General features: G+C 45.2%; 1 protein-coding gene across 9 annotated transcripts in view; it reads right to left on the bottom strand.

Annotated features, from left to right (window-relative positions):
- ZFP1 (ZFP1 zinc finger protein) overlaps window positions 1-22,347 on the bottom strand; it is a 58,721-nt gene extending 36,374 nt beyond the window's left edge. For 2 of the 9 annotated variants that reach the window (XM_066349432.1, XM_066349436.1), the window contains exons 1-3: window positions 22,216-22,335; window positions 21,323-21,440; window positions 17,617-17,673 (exon numbers count right to left, since the gene is read on the bottom strand). In XM_066349432.1, the coding sequence (XP_066205529.1) occupies window positions 17,617-17,631 (15 nt within the window). In that variant the 5' untranslated portion in view covers window positions 17,632-17,673; window positions 21,323-21,440; window positions 22,216-22,335. Of the gene's footprint in view, window positions 1-11,029; window positions 11,114-17,616; window positions 17,674-21,322; window positions 21,441-21,569; window positions 22,196-22,215 lie in introns of those variants that run through there. The other 7 variants (XM_066349430.1, XM_066349435.1, XM_066349431.1 and 4 more) reach the window with 6 other exon arrangements.
- Between the last annotated feature and the right edge of the window lie 4,696 nt (window positions 22,348-27,043).

Genomic DNA, 27,043 nt, shown 5'->3' with positions numbered 1-27,043 from the left:
CTCCTTCCACAGCCAAGGCTCCATGGGAGCAAAGTTGGCCCAAGTGCTGAGGATGGCTCTATGGCCTCCACCTCAGGTACTAGAATGGCTCCGGTTGCAATGGAGCAATGCTCCAGATGGGCAGAGCATCATCCTCTAGTGGGCATGCCAGGTGGATCCCGCTCAAGCGTATGCGGGAGTCTGTCTGCCTCCCTGATTCTCACTACAAAAAAATAACATATAAATAAAATAAAAGGAAGTAGATGAATATTCTAGAACTGAAAATGTAGTTGCTGAAACTAAAATGTCCTGTGTAGACTTAATAGCATACTGGACACAACAGAAGACAAAAATTGTGAATGCAAATACAGTTCAATAGAAAATATCCCAACTGAAGCACAGAGAGAAAAGAATGGAGGAATACATAAAAGAGATGTGAGGCGTGGTCAGAAAAATCTAACTTATTAGTGGTTTAAAATGCTGAAAGAAAAAATAAAAAAGGGGTAATGTGTAGTTCCAGAAGAAGAGAAGACAAAAGAATGGGATAGACATAATATCTGAAGAAATAATAGCTGAGAGTTTTCCAAATTTGATAAAAGACATTGATCATAAATCTAAAAAACTCATAAAAGCTCAAGGAGAATAAATACAAAGATATATCATATTCAAATTGCTGAATGCCAGAGAAAAAGAGATCTTAAATGTAGCCAGAAGAAAAAAAATACATTACCTTCAGGGAACAACAATAAAAATGAATACCTTCTTTTTTTTTTTTTTTTTACAGAGACAGAGAGAGAGTCAGAGAGAGGGACAGACAGACAGGAACAAAGAGATCATTAGTTTTTCATTGCGACACCTTAGTTGTTCATTGATTGCTTTCTCATATGTGCCTTGACCGTGGGCTACAGCAGACCGAGTAACCCCTTGCTCGAGCCAGAGACCTTGGGTCCAAGCTGGTGAGCCTTGCTCAAACCAGATGAGCCCGCGCTCAAGCTGGAGACCTCAGGGTCTCGAACCTGGGTTCTCAGCATCCTAGTCCGATGCTCTATCCACTGTGCCACCGCATGGTCAGGCTGAATACTTATTTCTTTTTTTTTTTTTTGTATTTTTCTGAAGCTGGAAATGGGGAGAGACAGTCAGACTCCCGCATGCGCCCGACCGGGATCCACCCGGCACGCCCACCAGGGGGCGACGCTCTGCCCACCAGGGGGCGATGCTCTGCCCCTCCGGGCATTGCTCTGTTGCGACCAGAGCCACTCTAGCGCCTGGGGCAGAGGCCAAGGAGCCATCCCCAGCACCCGGGCCATCTTTGCTCCAATGGAGCCTCGGCTGCGGGAGGGGAAGAGAGAGACAGAGAGGAAGGAGAGGGGGAGGGGTGGAGAAGCAGATGGGCGCCTCTCCTGTGTGCCCTGGCCGGGAATCGAACCCGGGACCTCTGCACGCCAGGCCGATGCTCCACCACTGAGCCAACCGGCCAGGGCCTGAATACTTATTTCTTAATGAACACATGAGAAGTGAGACAAAAGTAGAATGTCATCTTTAAAATATTCAAAGAAAAGACAGACCCTAGAATTCTATACCCAGGGAAAGACTTTTCAAAATAAAAGGAAAAATAAAAGCACATACAGATAAAGAAAATGCAAGAATTCACTATATACCATATATGATAGTATTTTTTTTTAAGAATGTGGTGCATTTATTGATTTTAGAGAGAGAAAAAGCGGGAAGGAGCAGAAAGCATCAACTCGTAGTAGTTGCCTCTTGTATGTGCCTTGACTAGGCAAGCGCAGGGTTTCAAACCAGTGACCTCAGAATGAAGGACAAAACTTGATCCACTGCAAAACCAGAGATCAGGCTATATACTGTACACAGTGGTACCTTGACAAGAATTTAATTTGTTTCATGGCCGAGCTCGTGACTCAATTTGCTCCTGTGTCAAATCGAATTTCCCCATTTAAATTAATGGGAATGCAATTAATCCATTCCGGCCCCCAAAAACTACGTGAATTTTTTGCTTTATATGCTTTTAAATAAGAAAATGTGCTTTATAAATAATACACACACACACACACACACACACACACACATAATAAGAGAGAATGTAAAGAAATAAACTAGTTTATCAAGTGTATTTACCTTCAAGGTCAGGCAAAGATGCTGGTGGAGGGGGAGGAGACAGCATAACAGTGGCCCTTCCCAAGCAGGAAGATAATTAGCAATTTCCCAAGCAGGAAGGCAATTAGCAATTTCACAGACAGCTGCCCAGTGCCATTTTTAACAATAAAAGTGAGCAAACTCAGAAAATACAAATTTTACAAACTCATGTGCCCAACAATCATCATTTTCTTCACTGACATTTGGCTTTTTTGCTACACTTTTCTCACTTTCACTTAGAGGCCATTTCAACAAAAACCTTTCCATGGAAGTTTGTTTCTTCCTCCCTTTCAGAACTGTTTCTTCCTCCCTTTCAGAACGTTTGGTAGGCCATCTGGTGGAGGGTGGTGGAAGCTCATGATTCAAATATCCGCTGGTGATTTAAAGCAAAAAATCCCGCGAGTGACTGCTCATCACTTCTGTACAATTCAAGAATACTACAGTGGATCCTTGACACACGAGCACTTAAAATCACAAGCAATTTGAGAGATGAGTCAAGTTATAAACTGTAATCCCTAGAGAAACCACTTAAGAAAGTAAAAGAAAGATACAAAGGAAAAGAGCACTAACAGATTAAAAACAAACAGTGAGATGACACTTAAATCCAACTGTGCCTACAATTACATTAATTACAAATAAAAAAAAAAGAAATTGTCAGGTTTGATTTTTAAAAAGCCATGATTTAACTACGTGCCACTTAGAGGGAATACACTATAAATATAAGAACACACATAGGTTGAAACAACAAGAATGGAAAAAGAGAACACACATAGGTTGAAACAACAAGAATGGAAAAAGATATACCTTAAAAACACTAATCATAAAAAGATAGGTGTAGCTATATTTACATCAGACAAGGATTATAACCAGAAGTAAAGACATTCCAAAATGATAGGAAGGTAAATCCATTAGGAAGATGGAACATTCATAAATGTGCATACACCCAATAAATGTGTATGTACTCAATAACATAGCTTCAAATTACATAAGCTAAAATGGACAGAACTAAGCTAAACTAAAGCAAGGAATGGACAAATCTTCATTTATACTATCAATCAAATATCAGAACAAAAACAAGCCAGATCAGTGGTAGCACAGTGGATAAAGTATCAACTTGGGATGTTGAGGACCCAGGTTCAAAACTCCGAGGTTTCTGTCTTGAGCACGGGCTCACCAGCTTGAGTATGGGATCATCAATATGACCCATGGTCGCTGGCTTGAGTAAGAGGTCACTGGCTCGGCTTGAGCCCCCGTGGTCAAGGCACATATGAGAAGCAATCAATAAAAACAACTAAAGTGATGCAACTACAAGTTGATGCTTCTCAGCTCTCTCTTTTAAAACAAAAAGAACAAAGACATTTTAAGAAATACAAAATCCCCCCCCAAAATGTATCTCTCATATACCCTTTCTCAAGAAGCTACTTAATGATATACTCCAGTAAAGAACCTACAATGACAACACCACAGAAAGGAGCTTAAGGAAATCCCTAAGAGGGGTTTGAAGGAGATTGTAGGATGGCAGTGTGTCTCTACTAATATAAAATTGTCTGTTGTACAAACTGGAATAGTGTGATTCAAAAGAAGGATTTTGAGGGCTGTCATCAAGATGCCAACCATTGTATCACATTCTCAACCTGAGGGCAGAATGCCTGAGCGAGCCTGGTCCAAATTCTTATGTGTATTCAGTTTGGCTTATCTTCAGCACTTGCTGACATCTCTCTCCCCTTCACACCAGGCTGCCTTGGATCAAATGTGAATATATATTTCATCTCACAGACCACTTTGATCTACTCCTGACAGTTGGCAGTTGACTAGTGAGCTAAGAAGCAGAGACTTAAGGAGCAGCCCACTCACTTTAATTTATATTCCTGCCGAACTTGATCCACCCTTGGGCCCCGCCAGATGGCCCAATCTTATGTTTTCCTATATTTCTTATGCCCTTGCCAGTGACTTCTCCAAATGAGATTTTTGTAAACCCAGAGACTCTTCGGCTTCTCTTCTCTTAGAAGCCTTTGTCCAATACCAGCAAAATTTCTAGACACAACTAGATCTGTGCTTGCTTGATAAGTTTCGCTCCACTGCTCCCCAGGAAGACGATCATTTTATACTACCACCAGAAATGCATGAGTGGCTCAGCCTCTCTTTAGCTAACAACGGCTAATGCAACTTGAAAAAACAGCAACAAAAACCCTAAGTCTTAATAAATGGAACATGGGTGCATGAAATGAATCTTTCAAATCTTTCTTATCTGGTAGAGAAAAAAAACCTCCACCAATCAGACAACTATGCAAAACAAGGCAATATAAAATCCATTTACAGTGTTTCAAAACTGAATTTTATATTGATTAGAAATACATACATACATACATAAGTGGTAAAATCTTTAACAGATGTAGGGAAATGATTAACAAAAAAATATAAAGATAGCAGCTAACTATAAGGAAGATTCAATCAGAGAATTCATCATAAAAACAGACAATGGACCTCTGGTCAGGACGGTGGAGGAGGTACATGCTGTGCTCGCATCCTCCTCCAACCACATCAAAATTACAACTAATTACAGAACCAGCGTTGAGCACCACCTGAAGACTAGCTGAAGAGAATTCCTATAACTAAGGATATAAAGAAATAGCAATGTGGAGACTGATAGGCAGGGCAGAGACTTGAAAAAGACAGGTCCCACACCCACAATGTGGCGAATAAGAATCTCCCCTGCTGAAGTTCCCCCAAGGAGCCAGGGGTCCCAGTCTCACACTGGCTCTCCAACTGGGACATCAGTGCTGGAAAGAGGAGTTCCTGTCACATCTGGCTATGAAAACCAGAGGGGACTGTATCCAAGAAAGACAAAGAGCTGGTAGAGACTGAGGCCCTGCAGGTCTTAAGGGCCTGTGCAGAGACTCAACTGCTCATAAACTCGCTATAAGCTCAGCACAGGGGCTGCAGTACACAAAGAGCCAGGGACATAAGGGGAGGAACTATATTGCCAAACTTCAGGACAAGGGCTGGAGGAGTAGAGGTCACGTCAACTCTATAGAGATGAAAGTGCTAGAAGGTGCCATTTTTCCTTTGTTGAACTCTCCTCCTACACAGCTGGCCAGATGCAGGCAGGCACCAAATCTGTGCTCTCCAATAACCTTAACCAAGTTATTCTGTCCTGGTGATTCTGTTCACCCTATCTCGGTGATTCACTAAGACTGTGCCCCACTCAACAGGCCCACCAGGCCCAAGCCTCTTCCAGTGACTTGGCCACATAAGTGCTTGCCTCAGCTCACGTTGTGAACTTTCCCAAAATCTCTCAAAGGTCCACAAACCCCTAATGAGCAGCTGCCAGCCTTGGTGTGCCTTGTAGTTCTTTTTTTTTTTTTTTTTTTTTTTTGTGTGTGTGTGTATTTTTCTGAAGCTGGAAACGAGGAGAGACAGTCAGACAGACTCCCACATGCGCCCGACCGGGATCCACCCGGCACGCCCACCAGGGGCGACGCTCTGCCCACCAGGGGGCGATGCTCTGCCCATCCTGGGCGTCGCTCTGCCGCGACCAGAGCGACTCTAGCGCCTGGGGTAGAGGCCAAGCTCTGCCGTGACCAGAGCCACTCTAGCGCCTGGGGTAGAGGCCAAGGAGCCATCCCCAGCGCCCGGGCCATCTTTGCTCCAATGGAGCCTTGGCTGCGGGAGGGGAAGAGAGAGACAGAGAGAAAGGAGGGGGTGGGGTGGAGAAGCAAATGGGCGCTTCTCCTATGTGCCCTGGCCGGGAATCGAACCCGGTTCCCCCGCATGCCAGGCCGACGCTCTACCGCTGAGCCAACCGGCCAGGGCCTCTTATAGTTCTTGATAAGTGGCTCCAAGTCCAGCACAAGTGGTGACCAGTCTCAACTTGTATTGTATCTCCCATCAGGTGGTACCAAACCTGGCATAAGTGGCAGCCAGCCCTGGCCTGGAACATAGCTTCAATTAAGCGACAAGCCCAGCACACATAAACAGCTGGCCTCTTTTGTACTGTAGCCTCTTCCAAGTGCCTCCAAGCCCAGATCAAGCGGCAACTAACTACAGATCACTTTGTAGCTCCAACCCTGCTTGGCACAAGCAGCAGCTAACCTTGGCCTGACCCAGAGCACCTACCAAGAGGCTTCAGAACCACCATATCTGGTGGCTGATTTCAGCTCACACCAGAGCACCACCCAACCAGCTACACAAATGAGACATCCGAAGGGTGAACTAGACTGTCACCAGTGGCCCACTAAAGTGACTCCGGCTCCATAGGGTCAGTGGCTGAAACAACAGCTTGTCCGTTGTGGTCACCACCAGGCCTCACAGCTAGTCAGTCTAAAGGCCAATCCTACCCACTGACACACCAACAGCAATAGAGGCTCAACTACAACAGGAGGGTAATACAACTCACAAAAACATGGAGCACCTTGCTCAGGTGACCAAGGGGACTGCAACAATGAGCCGCCCAGGACACCTTCTACATAAGGTCACACTATCAAAAGCAAGAGATGGCCTGACCAGTGGTGGTGCCGTGGATAGAATGTTGGCCTGGGAAGCTAGGGTCCCAGGTTTGGAACCCCAAGGTTGCTGGCTTGAGCATGGGCTCATCTGGCTTGAGCACGGGCTCATCCAGCTTGAGCAGAGGCACACTAGCTTGAGTGTGGGGTCACTGGCTTGAGCATGGGATCATCAAAATGATCCCATGGGCCCTGGCCGGTTGGCTCAGCGGTAGAGCATCGGCCTGGCATGCGGGGGACCCGGGTTCGATTCCCGGCCAGAGCACATAGGAGAAGCGCCCATTTGCTTCTCCACCCCCCACCCCCTCCTTCCTCTCTGTCTCTCTCTTCCCCTCCCGCAGCCAAGGCTCCATTGGAGCAAAGATGGCCTGGGCGCTGGGGACGGCTCCTTGGCCTCTGCCTCAGGCGCTAGAGTGGCTCTGGTCGCGGCAGAGCGACGCCCCGGAGGGGCAGAGCATCGCCCCCTGGTGGGCAGAGCGTCACCCCTGGTGGGCGTGCCGGGTGGATCCCGGTCGGGCGCATGCGGGAGTCTGTCTGACTGTCTCTCCCCGTTTCCAGCTTCAGAAAGAAAAAAAAAAAATGATCCCATGGTTGATGGCTTGAGCCCAAACGTGGCTGGCTTGAAGCCCAAGGTCACTGACTTGAGCAAAGGGTCAATGGCTCAGCTGGAGCAACCCCCCTCAGTAAAGGCACATGTGAGAGGCAATCAATGAATAACTAAAGTACTGCAACTATGAGTTGATGCTTCTCCTCTCTCTCCCTTCCTGTCTGTAGCAAAAAAACAAACAAACAAACAAAAAACACAAAAAAGCACACAAAATGGCCCTGGCCGGTTGGCTCAGTGGTAGAGCGTCGGCCTGGCGTGTGAAGTCCTGGGTTCGATTCCCGGCCAGGGCACACAGGAGAGGCGCCCATCTGCTTCTCCACACCTCCCCCTCTCCTTCCTCTCTGTCTCTCTCTTCCCCTCCAGCAGCCGAGGCTCCACTGGAGCAAAAGATGGCCCGGGCGCTGGGGATGGCTCCTTGGCCTCTGCCCCAGGCGCTAGTGTGGCTCTAGCCACAGAGTGATGCCCCGGATGGGCAGAGCATCGCCCCTAGTGGGCGTGCTGGGTGGATCCCGGTCGGGCGCATGCGGAAGTCTGTCTGACTGCCTCCCCGTTTCCAGCTTCAGAAAAATACAAAAAAGAGGAGAAAAAAAAATTAAAAAAAAAAAAAACAACCAATAGATGTAGCAGATCTACCTAATACACTGAAACACACACAGGGAGTCAGCAAAAATGAGGCAAAGAAACATGTTCCAAATGAAAGAACATAACAAAACTCCAGAGAAAGAACTAAACAAAATGGAAACAAGAACTCTACCAGATACAAGGTTCAAACCACTAGTTTTAAGGATGCTCAATTTTAGGGGAAGATAAGATGAACTCGGTGAGATGTGAAGTACTTATATACTAAAAACTACAAAGCATTATTAAAAGACATTAAAAAGCCCTGGCTGGTTGGCTCAGCGGTAGAGCGTCGGCCTAGCGTGCGGAGGACCCGGGTTCGATTCCTGCCCAGGGCACACAGGAGAAGCGCCCATTTGCTTCTCCACCCCTCCGCCGCGCTTTCCTCTCTGTCTCTCTCTTCCCCTCCCGCAGCCAAGGCTCCATTGGAGCAAAGATGGCCCGGGCACTGGGGATGGCTCTGTGGCCTCTGCCTCAGGCGCTAGAGTGGCTCTGGTCGCAACATGGCGATGCCCAGGATGGGCAGAGCATCGCCCCCTGGTGGGCAGAGCGTCGCCCCTGGTGGGCGTGCCGGGTGGATCTCGGTCGGGCGCATGCGGGAGTCTGTCTGACTGTCTCTCCCTGTTTCCAGCTTCAGAAAAATGAAAAAAAAAAGACATTAAAAAAGACACAATGAAATGGAAAGATATTCCATATTCACGCATTGGAAGAATCAACAGTTAAAACGGCCATATTACCAAAAGCAATATAAAGATTTAATGTAATTGCCATCAAAACCCTAATGTCATTTTTTTAAAGAAATAGTACAGAAATTCATCAGAGTTGTATAGAACCACAAAAGACTCCGAATAGCCAAAGCAATCCTGAGAAAAAAGAAAAGGCAGAGGTATTACACTATCTGACCTCAAATTATACTACAGAACTACAATAATTGAAACAGCATGGTTGGCCCTGGCCAGGTTGCCAAGTAGACAGAGCACTGTCCCAGGTTGGTGAGGTCACAGGTTCGATCCCAGGTCAGGGAACATACAAGAGCCATACAATGAGTGCACAACTAAATGGAAAAACTAAGTGGAACAACGAATTGATGCCTCCCCCCACACCCTCAAATCAATGGAAAAAAAAAAATCCAGCATTGTACTGGCAGAAAAAGAACTATGGAACAGAGCTGAGAGCCCAGAAATAAAAACACATGTATATGTGCAAATAATTTCTGACAAAGGAGCCAAAAACACATAGTGGAGAAAAGAAAGCCTCTTCAATAAATGGTGCTGAGAAAATTGGAAAGCCACATGCAAAAGAAACTAGATTTGCCTGACCAGGCGCTGGCACAGTGGATAGAGCATCGGACTGGGATGCGGAGGACCCAGGTTCGAGACCCCAAGGTCGCCAGCTTGAGCGCGGGCTCATCTGGTTTGAGCAAGAGCTCACCAGCTTAGACTCAAGGTCAATGGCTTGAACAAGGGGTTACTCAGTCTGCTGTAGCCCCACGGTCAAGGAACATATGAGAAAGCAATAAATGAACAACTAAAGTGTCACAACAAAAAACTAATGATTGCTGCTTCTCATCTCTCTCTGTTCCTGTCTGTCTGTCCCTATCTATCCCTCTCTCTGACTCTCTCTCTCTGTAAAAAAAGAAAAAAAAAGAAACTAGATTCTAGGTTGTCCTCATGTACAAAAATTAATTTGAAATGGTTCAAAGACCTAAATATGATATAACACATGGAATAAATAACATAAAAGAAAACATATGTACTAAACTTATGGACCTTGGTCACAGAGAATATTTAATGAATTTGACCCCAAAGGCAAGGGAAGCAAAGGCAAAAAGAAATGAATGAGACTGTATCAAACTGAAAAGCTCTGTACAGCAAAAGAAAGCAACAACAAAACAAAAAGACAACGGGCAGAATGTAAGATGATATTTGCAAACAACTCCAAAAGGGGTTAATATCCAAAATATATAAAGAACTCAAAAAATTCACCACCAAACAAAATATTCAATTAAAAAATGAGCAGAGCACCTGAACAGACACCTCTCCCAAGAAGACAAACATCCAACAGATATATGAAAAGATGTTCAGCTTCATGCCCTGGCTGGTTGGCTCAGTAGTAGAACGTTGGCCCAGAGTGTGGATGTCCCAGGTTCAATTCCGGGACAGGGCACACAGGAGAGGTGCCCATCTGCTTCTCTACCCTTCCCCTTCTTGCTTCTCTCTCTCTCTTGCCCTCCTGCAGCCATGGCTCAACTGGAGCAAGATGACCCCAGGCACTGAGGATGGCTCCATGACCTTTGCCTCAGGCACTAAGAAGAGCTCGGTTGCTGAGCAATGGAGCAACACCCCCAATGGGCAGAGCATCACCCCCTGGTGTGCTTTCCAGGTGGATCCCATTGGGGCACATGTAGGAGTCTGTCTCTCTGCCTCTCCTTCCCTCACTGAAAGAATAAATACAGTAAATAAATTAAAAAGATGTTCAACTTCACTAGCTATTAGAGAAATGCAAATCAAAACTACAATGAGATACCACCTCATACCTATTAGAATGGCTAATTATCAATAAGATAAGTAGTAAATGTTGGAGACGTTGTGGAGAAAAGGGAACCCTCATTCACTGCTAGTGGGAATGTAAACTGGTACAGGCACTATGGAAAAGAGTCTGGTGGTTCCTCAAAAAATTAAGAATAAAATCACCATATAGGCCTGACCTGTGGTGGCGCAGTGGATAAAGCGTCGACCTGGAAATGCTGAGGTTGCCGGTTCGAAACCCTGGGCTTGCCTGGTCAAGGCACATATGGGAGTTGATGCTTCCAGCTCCTCCCCCCCTTCTCTCTCTTTGTCTCTCCTCTCTCTCTCTCTCTCTCCCTCTCCTCTCTAAAAAAAAAAAAAAAAAAAAAATGAATAAATAAAAATCACCATATGACTCAGCAATGTCTCCCCTGTGTATCCAGCCAAAACACTCAAAAACATTTATTCACAAAGATAACAAAGATATAAGCACTCCCATGTTCACTGCAGCGTTAATCACGATGGCCAAGACATAGAGACAACTGAAGTGTCCCTTGATAGAAGACTGGATAAAGAAGATGTGGTATGTATATGTATGTGTATACACACAAACACACATACACAAACACACACACACACACACACAATGGAATACTACTTACTGAGCCATAAGAAATGATGAAGCCCTGGCCGGTTAGCTCAGTGGCAGAGCATTGGCCTGGCGTGCAGGAGTCCCGGGTTCGATTTCCGGCCAGGGCACACAGGAGAAGCGCCCATCTGCTTCTCCACCCCTCCCCCTCTCCTTCCTCTCTGTCTCTCTCTTCCCCTCCCGCAGCCAAGGGTCCATTGGAGCAAAAGTTTGCCCGGGCGCTGAGGGTGGCTCTGTGGCCTCTGCTTCAGGCGCTAGAATGGCTCTGACTGTGGCAGAGTGACGCCCCGGAGGGGCAGAGCATCGCCCCCTAGTGGGCGTGCCGGGTGGATCCCGGTCGGGCGCATGCGGGAGTCTGTCTGACTGCCTCCCCGTTTCCAACTTCAAAAAAAATGCGCCTGACCTGTGGTGGCACAGTGGATAAAGCGTCGACCTGGAAATGCTGAGGTCGCCGGTTCAAAACCCTGGGCTTGCCTGGTCAAGGCACATATGGGAGTTGATGCTTCCAGCTCCTCCCCCCTGTCTCTCTCTCCTCTCTCTCTGTCTCTCTCTCTCCCTCTCTCTCTCCTCTCTAAAATGAATAAATAAAATAAAAATAAATTTAAAAAAAATTTTTAAAAAAAAATGCAAAAAAAAAAAAAAGAAATGATGAAATACTGCCATTTGCGACAACATGGATGGATTTTGAGAATATTATGCTAAGTGAAATAAGTCAGAAAAAAGTTAAGAACTATATTATTTCACTCTATGTAGGATATAAAACTGAAACTAATAGACAAGACAAGAGTATGGTGGTTACCAGAGGGAAGGGGTCTGGGTTGGTGAGGTGTAAAGAAGGTCAAATATATGGTGATGGAAGATGGCTTGACTTTGGGTGGGGGCACACAATGCAATATGCAGATCAGGTATCATAGAAATGTACACTTGATGCCTGACCAGGCGGTGGTGCAGTGTATAGAGTGTCAGACTGGGATGTGGAGGACCCAGGTTCAAGACCCCAAGGTCGCCAGCTTGAGCGCAGGCTCATCTGGTTTGAGCAAAGCTCACCAGCTTGGACCCAAGGTCGCTGGCTTGAGCAAGGGGTTACTTGGTCTGCTGTAGCCCCACGGTCAAGGCACATATGAAAAAGCAATCAATGAACAACTAAGGTGTCGCAATGAAAAATGATTGATGCTTCTCATCTCTCTGTTCCTGTCTGTCCCTCTCTGACTCTCTCTGTCTCTGTAAAAAAAAAAAGTAATTTTACCACAAAGGATTCCAATTTGTTTTTCCAAAAGGAACTGAACAAGACTCCAAGAGTTTGTGTCGTATCTCCGATGTTATATTAAATCCAGACACATGCCTGACTAGGCGGTGGCGCAGTGGATAGTGTGTCGGACTGGGATGCAGAAGACCCAGGTTCTAGACCCTGAGGTCACCAGCTTGAGCGCGGGCTCATCTGGTTTGAGCAAAAGCTCACCAGCTTGAGCCCAGGTCGCTGGCTCTAGCAAGGGGTTACTCGGTCTGCTGAAGGCCTGCGGCCAAGGCACATATGAGAAAGCAATCAATGAACAACTAAGGTGTCACAATGCGCAACGAAAAACTAATGATTGATGCTTCTCATCTCTCCGTTCCTGTCTGTCTGTCCCTATCTATCCCTCTCTCTCACTCTCTCTCTGTCTCTGTTAAAAAATAAATAAAAATAAATGTACACTTGAAATCTATTAACCAATGTCACCTGAATATATTTAATTTAAAAAATATTTTTTGGCCTGACCTGTGGTGGCGCAGTGGATAAAAGCGTCGACCTGGAAATGCTGAAGTTGCTGGTTCAAAACCCTGGGCTTGCCTGGTCAAGGCACATATGGGAGTTGATGCTTCCTGCTCCTCCCCCCTTCTCTCTCTCTCTCTCTCCTCTCTCTCTCTCTCCTTTCTAAAATGAATAAAAAATAATAAAAAAACAAAAAAAAAAATGTACCCTTAAAAATATATATATATATATTTTTTTTTTTTTTAAAAAAGATGCATTACTGACCCTGGCCGGTTGGCTCAGTGGTAGAGTGTCGGCCTGGCGTGCGGAAGTCCCGGGTTCGATTCCCGGCCAGGGCACACAGGAGAGGCGCCCATCTGCTTCTCCACCCCTTCCCCTCTCCTTCCTCTCTGTCTCTCTCTTCCCCTCCCGCAGCCAAGGCTCCACTGGAGCAAAAAGATGGCCCGGGCGCTGGGGATGGCTCCTTGGCCTCTGCCCCAGGCGCTAGAGTGGCTCTGGTCGCAACATAGCGACGCCCCGGATGGGCAGAGCATCGCCCCCTGGTGGGCGTGCCGAGTGGATCCCAGTCGGGCACATGCAGGAGTCTGTCTGACTGCCTCCCCGTTTCCAGCTTCAGAAAAGTACAAAAAAAGAAAAAAAGATGCATTATTGAGTGATAAATACATACATAAGAAAATGAAAAGACAGACCACAGATGAGAAAAGCAATCTTTGCAAACCACATACCTGATAAAGAACTGGTATCGAAAATATTGATATATAAAGAACTCTTACAACTCAATAATAAGAAAACAACCAACCTGTTTTAAAAATGGGCTGAAGAGCCCTGGCCGGTTGGCTCAGTGGTAGAGCATCGGCCTGGCGTGCAGAGGTCCCGGGTTCGATTCCCGGCCAGGGCACACAGAAGCGCCCATCTGCTTCTCCACCCTTCTCCCTCTCCTTCCTCTGTCTCTCTCTTCCCTTCCTGCAGCCAAGGCTCCATTGGAGCAAAGATGGCCCAGGAGCTGGGGATGGCTCCTTGGCCTCTGCCCCAGGCTCTAGAGTGGCTCTGGTCGCAACATAGCGACACCCCAGAGGGGCAGAGCATCGCCCCCTGGTGGGCAGAGCTTTGCCCCTGGTGGGCGTGCCGGGTGGATCCCGGTTGGGCGCATGCGGGAGTCTGTCTGACTGTCTCTCCCCGTTTCCAGCTTCAGAAAAATACAAAAAAAAAAAAAAAAAAAAAAAAAGGAGGCTGAAGACTTTAACAGACAACTCATCCAAGAAGATATACGTATGGAAAATAAACACAAGAAAATGGGCTCCATGCCTTGCCATCAGGGCATGTTGTAAATTACAATAGAGTGCTACACACCTAATAGAATGGCCAAAATCTACAACACTGACAACACCAAATGGTACAAGAACTCCCATTCATTGATGGTGGGAATGCAAAATGGTACAGCCACTTTGGAAGACCGTTTGGCAATTTCTTACAGAACTAACCATAGTCTTGACATTCAATCTAGGAATTAACACTCCTTAGTACTTTATGTCCATATAAAACCTTGCACAGTGTTTATATGAAGCTTTATTCACAATTACCAAAAATTGGAAGCAACCAAGATACCCTTCAATAGGTCAACGGATAAATGGTGGTCTATCCATATAACGAAATATTAGTGCTAAAAAGGAATGAGCTATTAAGCCATGAAAAGACATGGAGGAATCTTAAATGTATATTTCTAAGTGAAAGAAACCAATCTGAAAAGACTACATACCGTAGGATGCCAATTATACAGTATTTTGGAAAACCGTAACAATATAGATGTAAAGAGAACAGTGGGAAAATTGTGAGACTGCTGGCTGCATGCAGGTGCATGAGTCCCTAGTGTAGACCAGGATGTTTGTCTTGGTGGAGATGGTGGTGTACACTGTGCAGATCCCCCTGTGGCAATGTGAGAGGAAGCTGGATGACTACATTGCCAAGGAGCTGAACAAGAAGTTGGTTACAAGGTACTGAGTCCATGGGGTCGCTGGAAAACCTTGTCATGGGAGGGCCCAGCACTGTCCATGTCCATCCCCATGCTACAGGCCTGGCCATGGGCAAGAAGCTTATCTCAGAACTCAGTCTCCTCACCTTTTCAAAGTAATTTTTACCCCACAAGGATGTTGGAAGGGATCCAAAGAGAAACTGGGTTTGAAAAAGGCCTTTGGAACTACAAAGTTCTAGATTCCATACTTCTAAATTACTCTGCAGTCTTGGGCAAGCACTTACCCACTCTGGTACTCAGTTTCCATTTGTAAAATAGAAGTAATAACTGTTGTCCAAAAAAAAAAAAAAAAAAAAGCAGTGGTTGCCAGGGGTTCAGGAATAAGTAGGGATGGGTTAATAAAGCACAGGGGATTTTTAGGGCAGTGAAAATATTCTGTATATTATAATGGTGGATACATGTCATTATATATTTGTCAAAACCCACAGAAGTACAACACTAAGCAAGAATCCAAATGTATCTATGGACTTTAGGTAAAGTAACCACACTGACACATCAATTTTAACAGGTATACCATATTAATATAAGATGTTAGCCTGACCAGGTGGTGGCGCAGTGGATAGAGCGTCGGACTGGGATGCGGAAGGACCTAGGTTCGAGACCCCGAGCTCACCAGCTTGAGCGCGGGCTCATCTGGCTTGAGCAAAGAGCTCACCAGCTTGGACCCAAGGTCGCTGGCTCCAGCAAGGGGTTACTCGGTCTGCTGAAAGCCCACGGTCAAGGCACATGTGAAAAAGCAATCAATGAACAACTAAGAAGTAGCAACGCGCAACGAGAAACTGATGATTGATGCTTCTCATCTCTCTCCGTTCCTGTCTGTCTGTCCCTGTCTATCTCTGCCTCTGTAAAAAAAAAAAAAAAAAAAAAAAAAAAGATGTTAATAGCCCTGGCCAGTTGGCTCAGTGGTAGAGCATCGGCCTGGCGTGCAGAAGTCCCGGGTTCGATTCCGGGCCACGGCACAGAGGAGAAGCGCCCATCTGCTTCTCCACCCCTCCCCTCTCCTTCCTCTCTGTCTCTTTCTTCCCCTCCCGCAGCGAGGCTCCATTGGAGCAAAGATGGCCTGGGCGCTGGGGATGGCTCCTTGGCCTCTGCCCCAGGCGCTAGAGTGGCTCTGGTCGCAACATAGCGACGCCCCGGAGGGGCAGAGCATCGCCCCCTGGTGGGCAGAGTGTCGCCCGCTGGTGGGTGTGCCGGGTGGATCCCGGTTGGGTGCATGCGGGAGTCTGTCTGACTGTCTCTCCCCGTTTCCAGCTTCAGAAAAATACCAAAAAAACAAAACAAACAAACAAACAAAAAGATGTTAATAATAGGAGAAACTGTATGTGTGGAGGGAGTATACAGGAACTCTATACTTTCCACTCAAATTGTCTGTAAAGACAAAACTGCTCTAAAAAATGAAGCCTAGTAATTAAAAACAAAACACATATAACCCTGGATGGGTAGCTCAGTTGTTAAAAGTGCTGTCCCAGTGCACCAGGGTTGCAGGTTCAATTCCCAGTCAGGTAGGGCACATAAAAGAATCAACCAGCCCTGGCCGGTTGGCTTAGTGGTAGAGCGTCGGCCTGGCGTGCAGAAGTTCCGGGTTCGATTCCCGGCCAGGGCACACAGGAGAAGCGCCCATCTGCTTCTCCACCCCTCCCCCTCTCCTTCCTCTCTGTCTCTCTCTTCCCCTCCCGCAGCCGAGGCTCCATTGGAGCAAAGATGGCCCGGGCGCTGGGGATGGCTCCTTGGCCTCTGCCCCAGGCGCTAGAGTGGCTCTGGTCGCAACAGAGCGACGCCCCCGGGTGGGCAGAGCGTCACCCCCTGGTGGGCGTGCCGGGTGGATCCCGGTCGGGTGCATGCGGGAGTCTGTCTGTCTCTCCCCGTTTCCAGCTTCAGAAAAGTACAAAAAAAAAGAAGAATCAACCACTGAGTGTACAAATGGGTGGAGCAACAAACTGATATTTCCCTCCCCGTCCCGCCCCCTCCCTCCTTCCTCTCCAAAAAAATATAAAAACAAAACACATATAAGAAGAACAGTATAATTAATGTGCTATCTTATAATAACCTATATTTTTACTTTGTAAACATGTAAATAAATTCTGGAAAGCTACTCAAGAAAGTTAATAACATGCCTGACCAGGCAGTGGCACAGTGGATAGAGCGTCGACCCGGGATGCTGAGGACCCAGGTTCAAAAACCTGACATCGCCGGCTTTAGCGTGGGCTCACCAGCTTGAGCATGGAATCCACAGACATGACCCCAAGGCACGTATGAGAAGCAGTCAATGAACTGAAGTGCCGCAACTACGAGTTGATGCTTCTCATCTCTCTCCCTTCCTGTCTCTCTCTCTCTCTCTCTCTTTCTCACTTAAAAAAAAAAAAAAAAAGGTAACAATAGTGATACTTGTGACCGTTTGGAGAGTATTTAAACACATACCCAAATGCTTACTGAGCTCTCTGGCATCATGCTAATCTGATTAGAAAAATAAAATACACATAATAAAACCCTGCATTTGCAGTAAAGAATACTATATGAAATAACTATAGACAAATTGATAAACCTTTTAGTTTGGGTTATTTCTGAAGATGCTGTCCAAAACATGTAAATGAAGGTAAGATTTATTCAGACCTAATGCTAGACAGCCAAGAAAATGGTATTCACAACTAACATAAGACACTTAATTAACCTGGTTTGCTTTTCAGCTACTGATATCAATCATTTATATTCACTGTTTTCCTTAAGTTTCACTCATCTATACTTTTGTTTCATATTCTTGATCCTTATAAATGTTCTCAAATCTCCTAAAACAGCAACATTGGGAATAAACAAAACAACTCACCTGGGATTTGTTCATTTTCTACAGCTTTTGGGTAAAGGTAGAGATATGAAGAGCGACCTAGAATAAAGCAAAAGGAAGGTATTGTTATTAAAGATCTAATCTATCTCAGAACTCCTAGAAATCCCAGCACATCACCTGGCAGAACACCACATCCTGCAAGTCACTTTACCTCTTCCAGAGGGGCAGAAAGGATCATACGGGCAGCACTCACCTTCAGTCAAACATTTCTGACACACCCAAAAAGGCATGAGCAAGACTACCCACTATCGAGAGAAAAAGTAATCAACAGAAACCTCAACTGATGAAAATATCAGACAGGGAATTTAAAACAACTATAATTCATATACTAAAGGCTTTTATGGGGAAGGTGGACAACATGAATAAGTTAAGAAATTTCAGAAGAGATGGAAAGGGATAGAAAAAAAATCAGATGGAAACATTAAGAAAAGCACAGTAACCAGGTTGAAAAAAGAAACAACAGAGCTGAAGAAATTTCAGGAAATCTCAACATAGGTCAAAAGAAATAACCCAAACGGAAATAAATACAAAGAGAAAATAGAAGAAAATAAAAGGACGCTATGGTGGCGCAGTGGATAAAGCGTCAACTTGGAACTCTGAGGTTGCCGGTTTGAATCCCTGGGCTTGCCTGGTCAAGGCACATATGGGAATTGATGCTTCCTGCTCCTCCTCCCTTCTCTCTCTCTCTCTCTCTCTCTCTCCTTTCTCTCTATAAATGAATAAATAAAAGCTAAAATAAAAAAAATAAAAGGACAGAGTATCTAAGAGCTGTGGCACAGTATCAGATGACTTAACAAACATTGGAATCTCAAAAGAAGAATGAGACAGAAGTATTTAAAGATATAATGACCAAGAATTTTCTTTTCTTTTCTTCTTTTTTTTTTTTTTTTACAGGGACAGAGAGAGAGTCAGAGAGAGGGATAGATAGGGACAGACAAGAACGGAGGGAGATAAGAAGCATCAATCATCAGTTTTTTATTGCAACACCTCAGTTCATTGATTGCTTTCTCATATGTGCCTTGATTGCAGGCCTTTAGCCAACCGAGTAACCCCTTGCTCTAGCCAGAGACCTTGGGTTTAAGCTGGTGAGCTTTTGCTCAAGCCAGATGAGCCCGCGCTCAAGCTGGTGACCTCGGGGGTCTTGAACCTGGGTCCTCCGCATCCCAGTCCGATACTCTATCCACTGCGCCACCGCCTGGTCAGGCTGGCCAAGAATTTTCAAAAAAATAATGAATAATATCAAAACACAGATCCAAGAAGTTCAGATAATTTATTCAAAGAGGCTAACCCCCCCCCAAAAAAAAGAATACAAAACAAAGACACACATGGACACATTAGAGTCAAACCACTGAAAACCAAAGTCAAAGAGAAAGTCTTTAAAGCACTCAGAGGAGGCCCTGGCCAGTAGCTCAGTGGATAGCATGTCAGCCAGTGTATGGACGTCCCGAGTTCCCAGTCAGAGCACACAGGAGAAGTGACCATGTGCGTCTCTCCCCCATTCTCTCTCCCTTCCTCTCCTGCAGCCAGTAGCTTGATTGGTTCAAGCCTCAGCCTGGTGCTCAGTTGGTCCAAGCACATCAGCCTCAGGGACTAAATACACTGGGTACTGAAGCACTGGCCCTAGAAGGGGGGTTGCCAGGTGGATCCCAGTTGGGGCATACATAGGAGTCTGCCTCACTGTCTCCCCTCCTCTCACATTTAAAAAAAAAAAATACAGCCAGAGGAAAAACAGACATATACAGAGGAAAAAATAATCACAGCCAACTTCTCATCAGGAAATATACAGGTCAAAAGACAACATATTTACATCTTTAATATGCTTTTAAAAAGCAAAAAACACAAAAGAAACACAAAAAAACAAAACAAAAAACTTATCAACCCAGAATTCTATACCCAGCAAATATAACTTTCAAAATAAAAAAGAAAACGTTTTCAAACAAAAATAGACTTGTACTATAAGAAATATTTAAGTAAGTTCTTCAGATAGAAGGAATATGATACCAGACAGAAAAACCTGGATCTGTACCAAGAAATAAAGATCTCTGAGATGGTTAAAAATAAAAATAAATTAACAGCACAAAAAGTGAGGTCATGAAATTGGGAGTATACAATTTTAAGGATCTTACATTACACAGAATATTATTTAAAGATCCACTGTTATTAACGCAGATGTTTACTGTAAACTCTAGGGCAATCACAGAAATATTTTTTAAAGAGGGATAAATGGTAAGTCAATAGTGAGAAAAAGTAGAATCATAAAACGTACTCAGAAAATCCAAAAGTGGTCAGAAAAAGAGGAAAACAGGAACAAAGACCAGATGGGACAAATAGGGAAAAAATAGCAAGATGGTAGATTTTAAGTCAGCCACATCAACAACTGGTATAAGCACACCAATTAAAAGACAGTTTGTCAAATTGGATAAAAAAGCAATACCACACTATATATTGTATATAAGTAGTGCGTTTTAAATAAGAAAACACAGGCCTGACCTGTGGTGGCGCAGTGGATAAAGCGTCAACCTGGAAATGCTGAGGTCGCCGGTTCGAAACCCTGGGCTTGCCTGGTCAAGGCACATATGGGAGTTGATGGATGCTTCCAGCTCCTCCCCCCCTTCTCTCTCTCTCTCTCTCTCTCTCTGTCTCTCCCTCTCCTCTCTAAAATGAATAAAAAAAATAAAATAAAAATAAATTAAATAAGAAAACACAGCTAGGTCAAAAGTAAAAGGATGAAAAAAGTCCCTGAAAACTCTAAAAGCTGAAGTGATTATATAAGTATCAGAATAAACTTCAAAAGGAGTATTACCAAGGATAAAGAGGAATCGTTCATAATAACAAAAGTGTCAAATCACCAAGAAGACATAACAACCCTAAATGTATAGATACCTAACAAAATAATTTCAAAATACAGGAAGCAATTATTGATAGAACAAGGAAAAATAGAAAAATCCACCATTATAGTTGGAGACTTCAATACTCTTTTCTCAGTGACAGACCAGATAGAAAACCACTAAGTAAGGATACAGAACTGAACCATAGTATCAACTATCCTGACCCATTTAGTATTTCTAGATGACTCCACCAGAATAGCACAATAGTCATTAGAGTACATATGAAACATTCATCAAAAATAAATCATATTTTTGACCATAAAACAATCTCAACAAGTTTTCAAGAACTGAAATTTGAGAGTATATTCTTTAAAAAAAAAAAAAAAAAAAACACAGAACCAGAAACCAATAATAGAAAGAGATGTGGAACATCCCCAAATATCTGGAAATTAAACAACAGACTTCAAATACAAGATAAAAGTATAAAATGGAAAAGATTTCATTTTCAAGAATAAAATACTACATAAGAATAAAGTTAGGGAAAATGCAATTCTTTTATAAATATTATAAAATATTGCTGGGGGAGGTGCAAAACAAGAGGACTTGAACAAAGGGGAAGGCCTATATAGTAAGACCCAACATCATAAAGATGTACATTCCCTCTAATTTAATGTACCCATTAATGGGATCACAACAGAAGTATCAGCACATTCTTTTTTTTAATGTTATTCTGGGAACCATCAGAAAACGTGGTGAAGGCTTTGGGTGCCATGAAAGAGAAGGCGGGTAAATTCAACTGCAGAGAAATTCAAAACTCCCGCATGGCGCCGACCCGGTGCCGCAGTGGATAGAGCACAAACCTGGGACACTGCTTGAGCACCTGGTCCCGGGCTTGAGCGTGGGATCATCGACCCGATCCCATGGCGGCTGGCGTCACTACAAGTTCACGCTTATCTCTCTCCTTTCCTCTCCCTCTCTCTCTCTCTCTCAAAAACAAAACAAACAAACAAAAAAACAACATAAAAATGCCTGCCTGGCAAAAACCACCAGTGACCAACGCCAAAAGACAAATGAAAAGAGATTTGTCGTTCATATAAAATAAAGTACCAGCTGGCTGTGTAACCTGAGCAAATCACTTCACCTTTCCGAGCCTCCGTCTTCCTTCTGTTGAAACTGAGATACCAGCGAAGTCCCACGGTAGGTGTGAGGATTAGGTCAACACTTAGCTGAAAAAGCTCTTGCGAAGAGGTCAAGAGCTTTTAATCAATCGGTGCGTCGTGTGCATCAGGAAACGTGCTGCTGCTTTCCAATTCTCCCTCCAGCCGGCGAGGCCGCCGCCCGCAGCACGCGGGTTCCAAGTGCCGCCAGGTGTGTCCGGCCCCGCCCCCGGCCGCGCCCGGTACTTCCCCGGCCTAGTCACGCGCGCGCCCGAAGGGACCTTCCGCACTCCCTCCCGCCCCACCGGACCGTCGCCGCCGGTCGGTGGCGCTTCTCCGGACAAAGGGAGGAAGGGAAGCCTGAAAGCCACCCTTCCCGTCCGCTGTCCCCGCCCCCGCACGTCCGGCCGGGCGAGCCCAGCCAACTCTACGCCCAGCGGAGCGCCGAGCTGCCCCGCGACGCCGCCCCGAGGGTCACCGCTTCCTGCGAGCCGCCGAAGTTTGGGTTCCCACCCCGCGCGGGCACGAGCCCATCCCTCATCTTCTTCCCCTCGGCCCTCAGGCCCCGCGGAGCTGCCCTGCAGCTCCCCTCATACCTAGAGGGGCACAGTCTCCACTTGTGGCTCAGTGCCAGGCCGGGTCACGGCGCGGGGAAGATGCGTGGAAACCGGGGCCCTATCACCCACTCGCGGCTAGAGGTGGGGGAAGGGCAGCCACCGGCGCGCTCGCAGCCTTGCGCATGCGCTTATGTATGGGCTGCTCGCCGTCCCAGGGTCCTCCGAGGAGTGGTCCATCGGTCTTTCAAGACTACATTTCCCATAAACCCGAGGGGCCGTGACGTAAGACTCTCAGGAAAACCCTCGCCTGGTTAGTGGTTCGGTGAGCACTGACCAAGATAATCCCTTGGTTTGGACTGTTCGTTTATTTCTGCTGGATTGAGTTATGAGTTACAATCACTATCTTCCCCCAATACAAAAGCCTGCCTTTTAGAGATTACACAGGTAATCTATGATATCTGTATTTGAAATAGAATATATGTCTAAAAGAAAGCAAATAACCATAATCTCACTTTTCAAAGATAATTGTGTTAAATTCACACCTTGAAAATAAAATTGGCCGTATAAATACTATTTGTGTGTGCCGTAACTAGCTGTTTCTTTTCTTTAGAGCAGTTTTAGGTTCACAGTAAAATAAGAGGAGAAAGTACAGAGAGTTCCCATATACCACCTGCCTCCACACATGTATATCTTTCACTATCAACATCCTCTACAAGAGTGGAACATTTCTAACAATCCCAACATATAGTGACACACCACCCAAAATCCAGAGGCAATGGTTCGCTCCATTGTCCATTCTATGGGTTTTGACAAAAATGTAATAACATGTATCCACGTGGCACTGTAGTATCGTACAGAATAGTTTCACCACCCTAAAAATCCCCTGTGCTTCATCTATTCATTCCTGTAGCCATCTCCCTGAAACTCTGTAACCACTCTTCACAGTTTTACCCTTTTCCAAAATGTCGTTAGAATCATACAGTATGTAACCTTTTTTCAAATTGGTTTCTTTTACTTAGTAATATGTATTTAAAGCTTCTCCATATCTTTTTCAGGGCTTGATAGTTTTGTTTTGTTTTTTTTCTTGAGTGAGAAGCTGGGAGGCAGAGAGACTCCTGCATGTGCCTGACTGGGATCCACCTGGCATGCCCGCTAGGGGGCGATGCTCGGCCCATCTGGCATTGCCTCATTGTAACTGGAGCCATTCTAGCGCCTGAGGCTGAGGCCATGGAGCCATCCTCAATACCCAGGCCAACTTTTGCTCCAATGGATGCTTGACTGTGGGAGGGGAAGAGAGAGAGAGAGAGAGAAGGGAGAGAGGGAAGGATGGAGAAGCAGATGGGCACTTCTCCGATGAGCCCTGATTGGGAAGTGAATCTAGGGCAACCACACGCTTGTCCGACACTCTACAACTGAGCCAATCGACCCGGGCTGCTCATTTCTTTTTAGCACTAAATAATATTCTATTGGTTGGATGTACCACAATTTATCCATTCACTTATTGTACATCTTGGTTGCTTTCAAGTTCTGACAATTATAAATAAAGCTGCTATAAACATCTATTTGCAGGATTTCATGTGGTCATAAAATAAGTTACACGTTTGGGTAAATACCAAGAATCACAATTGTTAGATCATATGGTAAGAATATGTTTAGTTTTTGCCCTGGTGGGATAGCTCAGTTGGTTAGAGAGCATCGTACAGCATCATCTGGATATGCAGAAGTTGAGGGTTCAATCCCCAGTCAGGGCACATACAGAAACAGACCAATGTGTGTGTGTGTGTGTCTGTGTGTCCCTTTCTCTCTCTCTAAAATCAATAAAAAATGTTTTTAAAAAATAATATGGCCCTGGCTGGATAGCTTGGTTGGTTAGAGCATTATCCCAAAGCTCAGAAGTTGCCTGTTTGATCCTTAGGGCATGTACAGGAATAGATCAATGTCTCTCTCTCTCTCTCTCTCTCATCAATAAAATAAAAATTAAGAAAAGAATGTTTAATTTTGTAGAAAAACTTCCAAACTCTCTTCAAAAATGTACCACCTTGCCTTCCCACCAGCAAAGAATGAGTGTTATTGTTGCTTCACATCCTTGCTAGCATTTGGTGTTGGCAGTGGAATTTGGCCATTCTAATAGGTGTGTAGTGGTAGCAACAAGCTTTCAATTAAAACAATATCCAGGCATCCCCAAACTACGGCCCCGCAGGCTGCATGTGGCCCCTGAGGCCATTTTATCCGGCACCCAGCCGCACTTCCGAGAGGGGCACCTCTTTCATTTGTGGTCAGTGAGAGGAGCACTGTATGTGGCGGCCCTCCAACGGTCTGAGGGACAGTGAACATGCCCCCTGTGTAAAAAGTTTGGGAACCCCTGCTAGGGCCATGGACGGTTGGCTCAGTGGTAGAGCATTGGCCTGGCATGTGGAAGTCCCAGGTTCAATTCCCAGCCAGGGCATACAGGAGAAGCACCCATCTGCTTCTCCACCCTTTCTCCTCTCCTTTCTGTCTCTCTCTTCCTCTCCCATAACCAGGGCTCCATGGGAGTAAAGTTGGCCCAGGCGCTAGAATGGCTCCAGCCGCAACAGAGCAATGCCCCAGATGGGCCATGCATCGCCCCCTGGTGGGCATGCCAGGTGGATCCCTGTGGGGCACATGCAGGAGTCTGTCTGCCACCCCTGCTTCTCACTTTGGAAAAAAAAAAATTAAATTAAATTAAATTAAATTAAACAATATATAATCTCAGAAAGGTACATGTACTCCTCTCCATGATGCTCTGGGCCAGGGAAGTTGGCCTCATCACCCAATAGGGAAGACATAAGTATTTGTATAAGACAGCTGTGCCAAATGGAGCTGGAGGAGGCTTATTTGTGCACAGATACTCCTGAGAGTAACTTAGATACTCCATTTCACACCAGAAAACCATAAGAGGATAGAGGCAATTGTAAAATAAATAAATAAATAATATATATCCAGAAGGGCTTCTAGTCCTGGATTTATCCCTACAACAGAATGGATGGCTGCCCCATCTCTGCTAAGAACAAGGTTGCAGAAATTTTACAAATGCCTCAAATGAGAGTATATGAAGTAGCAACTTTTTATATAATATATAATAAAAAAGCAGTTGGCACTGCTGGTGGGGATGTAAATTGGTACAGCCATTATATAAAACAATATGGAGATTCCTCAAAAAATTAAGAATAGAAGCCCTGGCCAGTTGGCTCAGTGGTAGAGCATCGGCCTGGCGTGCAGGAGTCCCGGGTTCGATTCCTGGCCAGGGCACACGGGAGAAGCGCCCATCTGCTTCTCCACCCCTCCCCCTCTCCTTCCTCTCTGTCTCTCTCTCTTCCCCTCTTGCAGCAAAGGCCCCATTGGAGCAAAGTTGGCCCAGGCGCTGAGGATGGCTCTATGGCCTCTGCCTCAGGTGCTAGAATGGCTCTGGTTACAACAGAGCATGGCCCCAGATGGGCAGAGCATCGCCCCCTGGTGGGCATGCCGGGTGGATCCCAGTCGGGTTGGGCACATGCAGGAGTCTGTCTGACTGCCTCCCCGTTTCCATCTTCAGAAAAATACAAAAAAAATAAATAAATAAGAATAGAGCTACCATATGACCCTGCAATCCCTCTACTGAGTATCTACCAAAAAAACTCGAAAACATTGGTACACAAAGACACATGCACCCCCATGTTCATCGTGGCATTATTCACAGTGGCCAAGACATGGAAATAACCGAAGTTTCCCTCAAAAGAGGATTGTATAAAGAAGATGTGATACATATATACAAGAGAATACTACTCAGCCATAAGAAATAATGACATATTACCATTAATGACAACAAGGATGGAACTTGAAAATATTATGCTAAGTGAAATAACTAAGTCAGAAAAAGCTAAGAACTATATGATTTCACACATAGGTGGGATATAAAACTGTGGCTCATGGACATAGAGAAAAGTGAAGTGGTTACCAGAGGGAGGGGGTGGGGGAGAGAGGAGTAAAATGGGACAAATATACGGTGACAGAAAATGATTTGACTTTGGGTGATAGCACACAACACAATCAACAGTTCAAATGCTATAGAGATGTTTACTTGAAACCTATGTGTTCTTATGGACTAATGTCACACCATTAAATTTAATTTCTAAATTAAAAAAAAAAATAAAGCCAGTTGGAAAGTATCACATTCAGGTCTACACTATACCTTGCATGCTTTGAAACTTGAACAGCATCCTGGAAGCCATTCAGAAAAATATTGGAATAAAGGTTGGCGAGACTATACCCAACAAACGTTTTACTCTTCTAGAGGTGGAATGTTTAGGGGCCTGTGTAAACGCACCAATGGTTCAAATAAATGTCAAGTACTGTGAGGATCTGATCATCTTAATTTATAAACTTCTCTTACAAGTCAATTTAACTCCAGGCCCTGGCCGGTTGGCTCAGTGGTAGAGCATCGGCCTGGCGTGCGGGAGTCCTGGGTTCGATTCCCGGCCAGGGCACACAGGAGAAGCGCCCATCTGCTTCTCCACCCCTCCCCCTCTCCTTCCTCTCTGTCTCTCTCTTCCCCTCCCGCAGCTGAGGCTCCATTGTAGCAAAGTTTGCCCAGGTGCTAGAATGGCTCTGGTTGCCGCAGAGCGACGCCCGGACGGGCGGAGCATCGCCCCCTGGTGGGCATGCCGGGAGGATCCCGGTCGGGCGCATGTGGGAGTCTGTTGGACTGCCTCCCCGTTTCCAGCTTCAGGAAAAAAAAATACAAAATAGGAAGAAAAAAAAAAGTCAATTTAACTCCAATATGAAAAACAAGATAAGGCTATAAATAGCCAATTAAAAAATACAAAGAACAATAAATTTATCAAAAATGTTTTTTCTTTACTATAAATAA

This window comes from Saccopteryx leptura, chromosome 9, assembly GCF_036850995.1.
Source record: "Saccopteryx leptura isolate mSacLep1 chromosome 9, mSacLep1_pri_phased_curated, whole genome shotgun sequence".
In the NCBI taxonomy this organism is placed as follows: Eukaryota; Metazoa; Chordata; class Mammalia; order Chiroptera; family Emballonuridae; genus Saccopteryx; species Saccopteryx leptura.
This window is presented reverse-complemented; position numbering and strand designations above follow the sequence as displayed.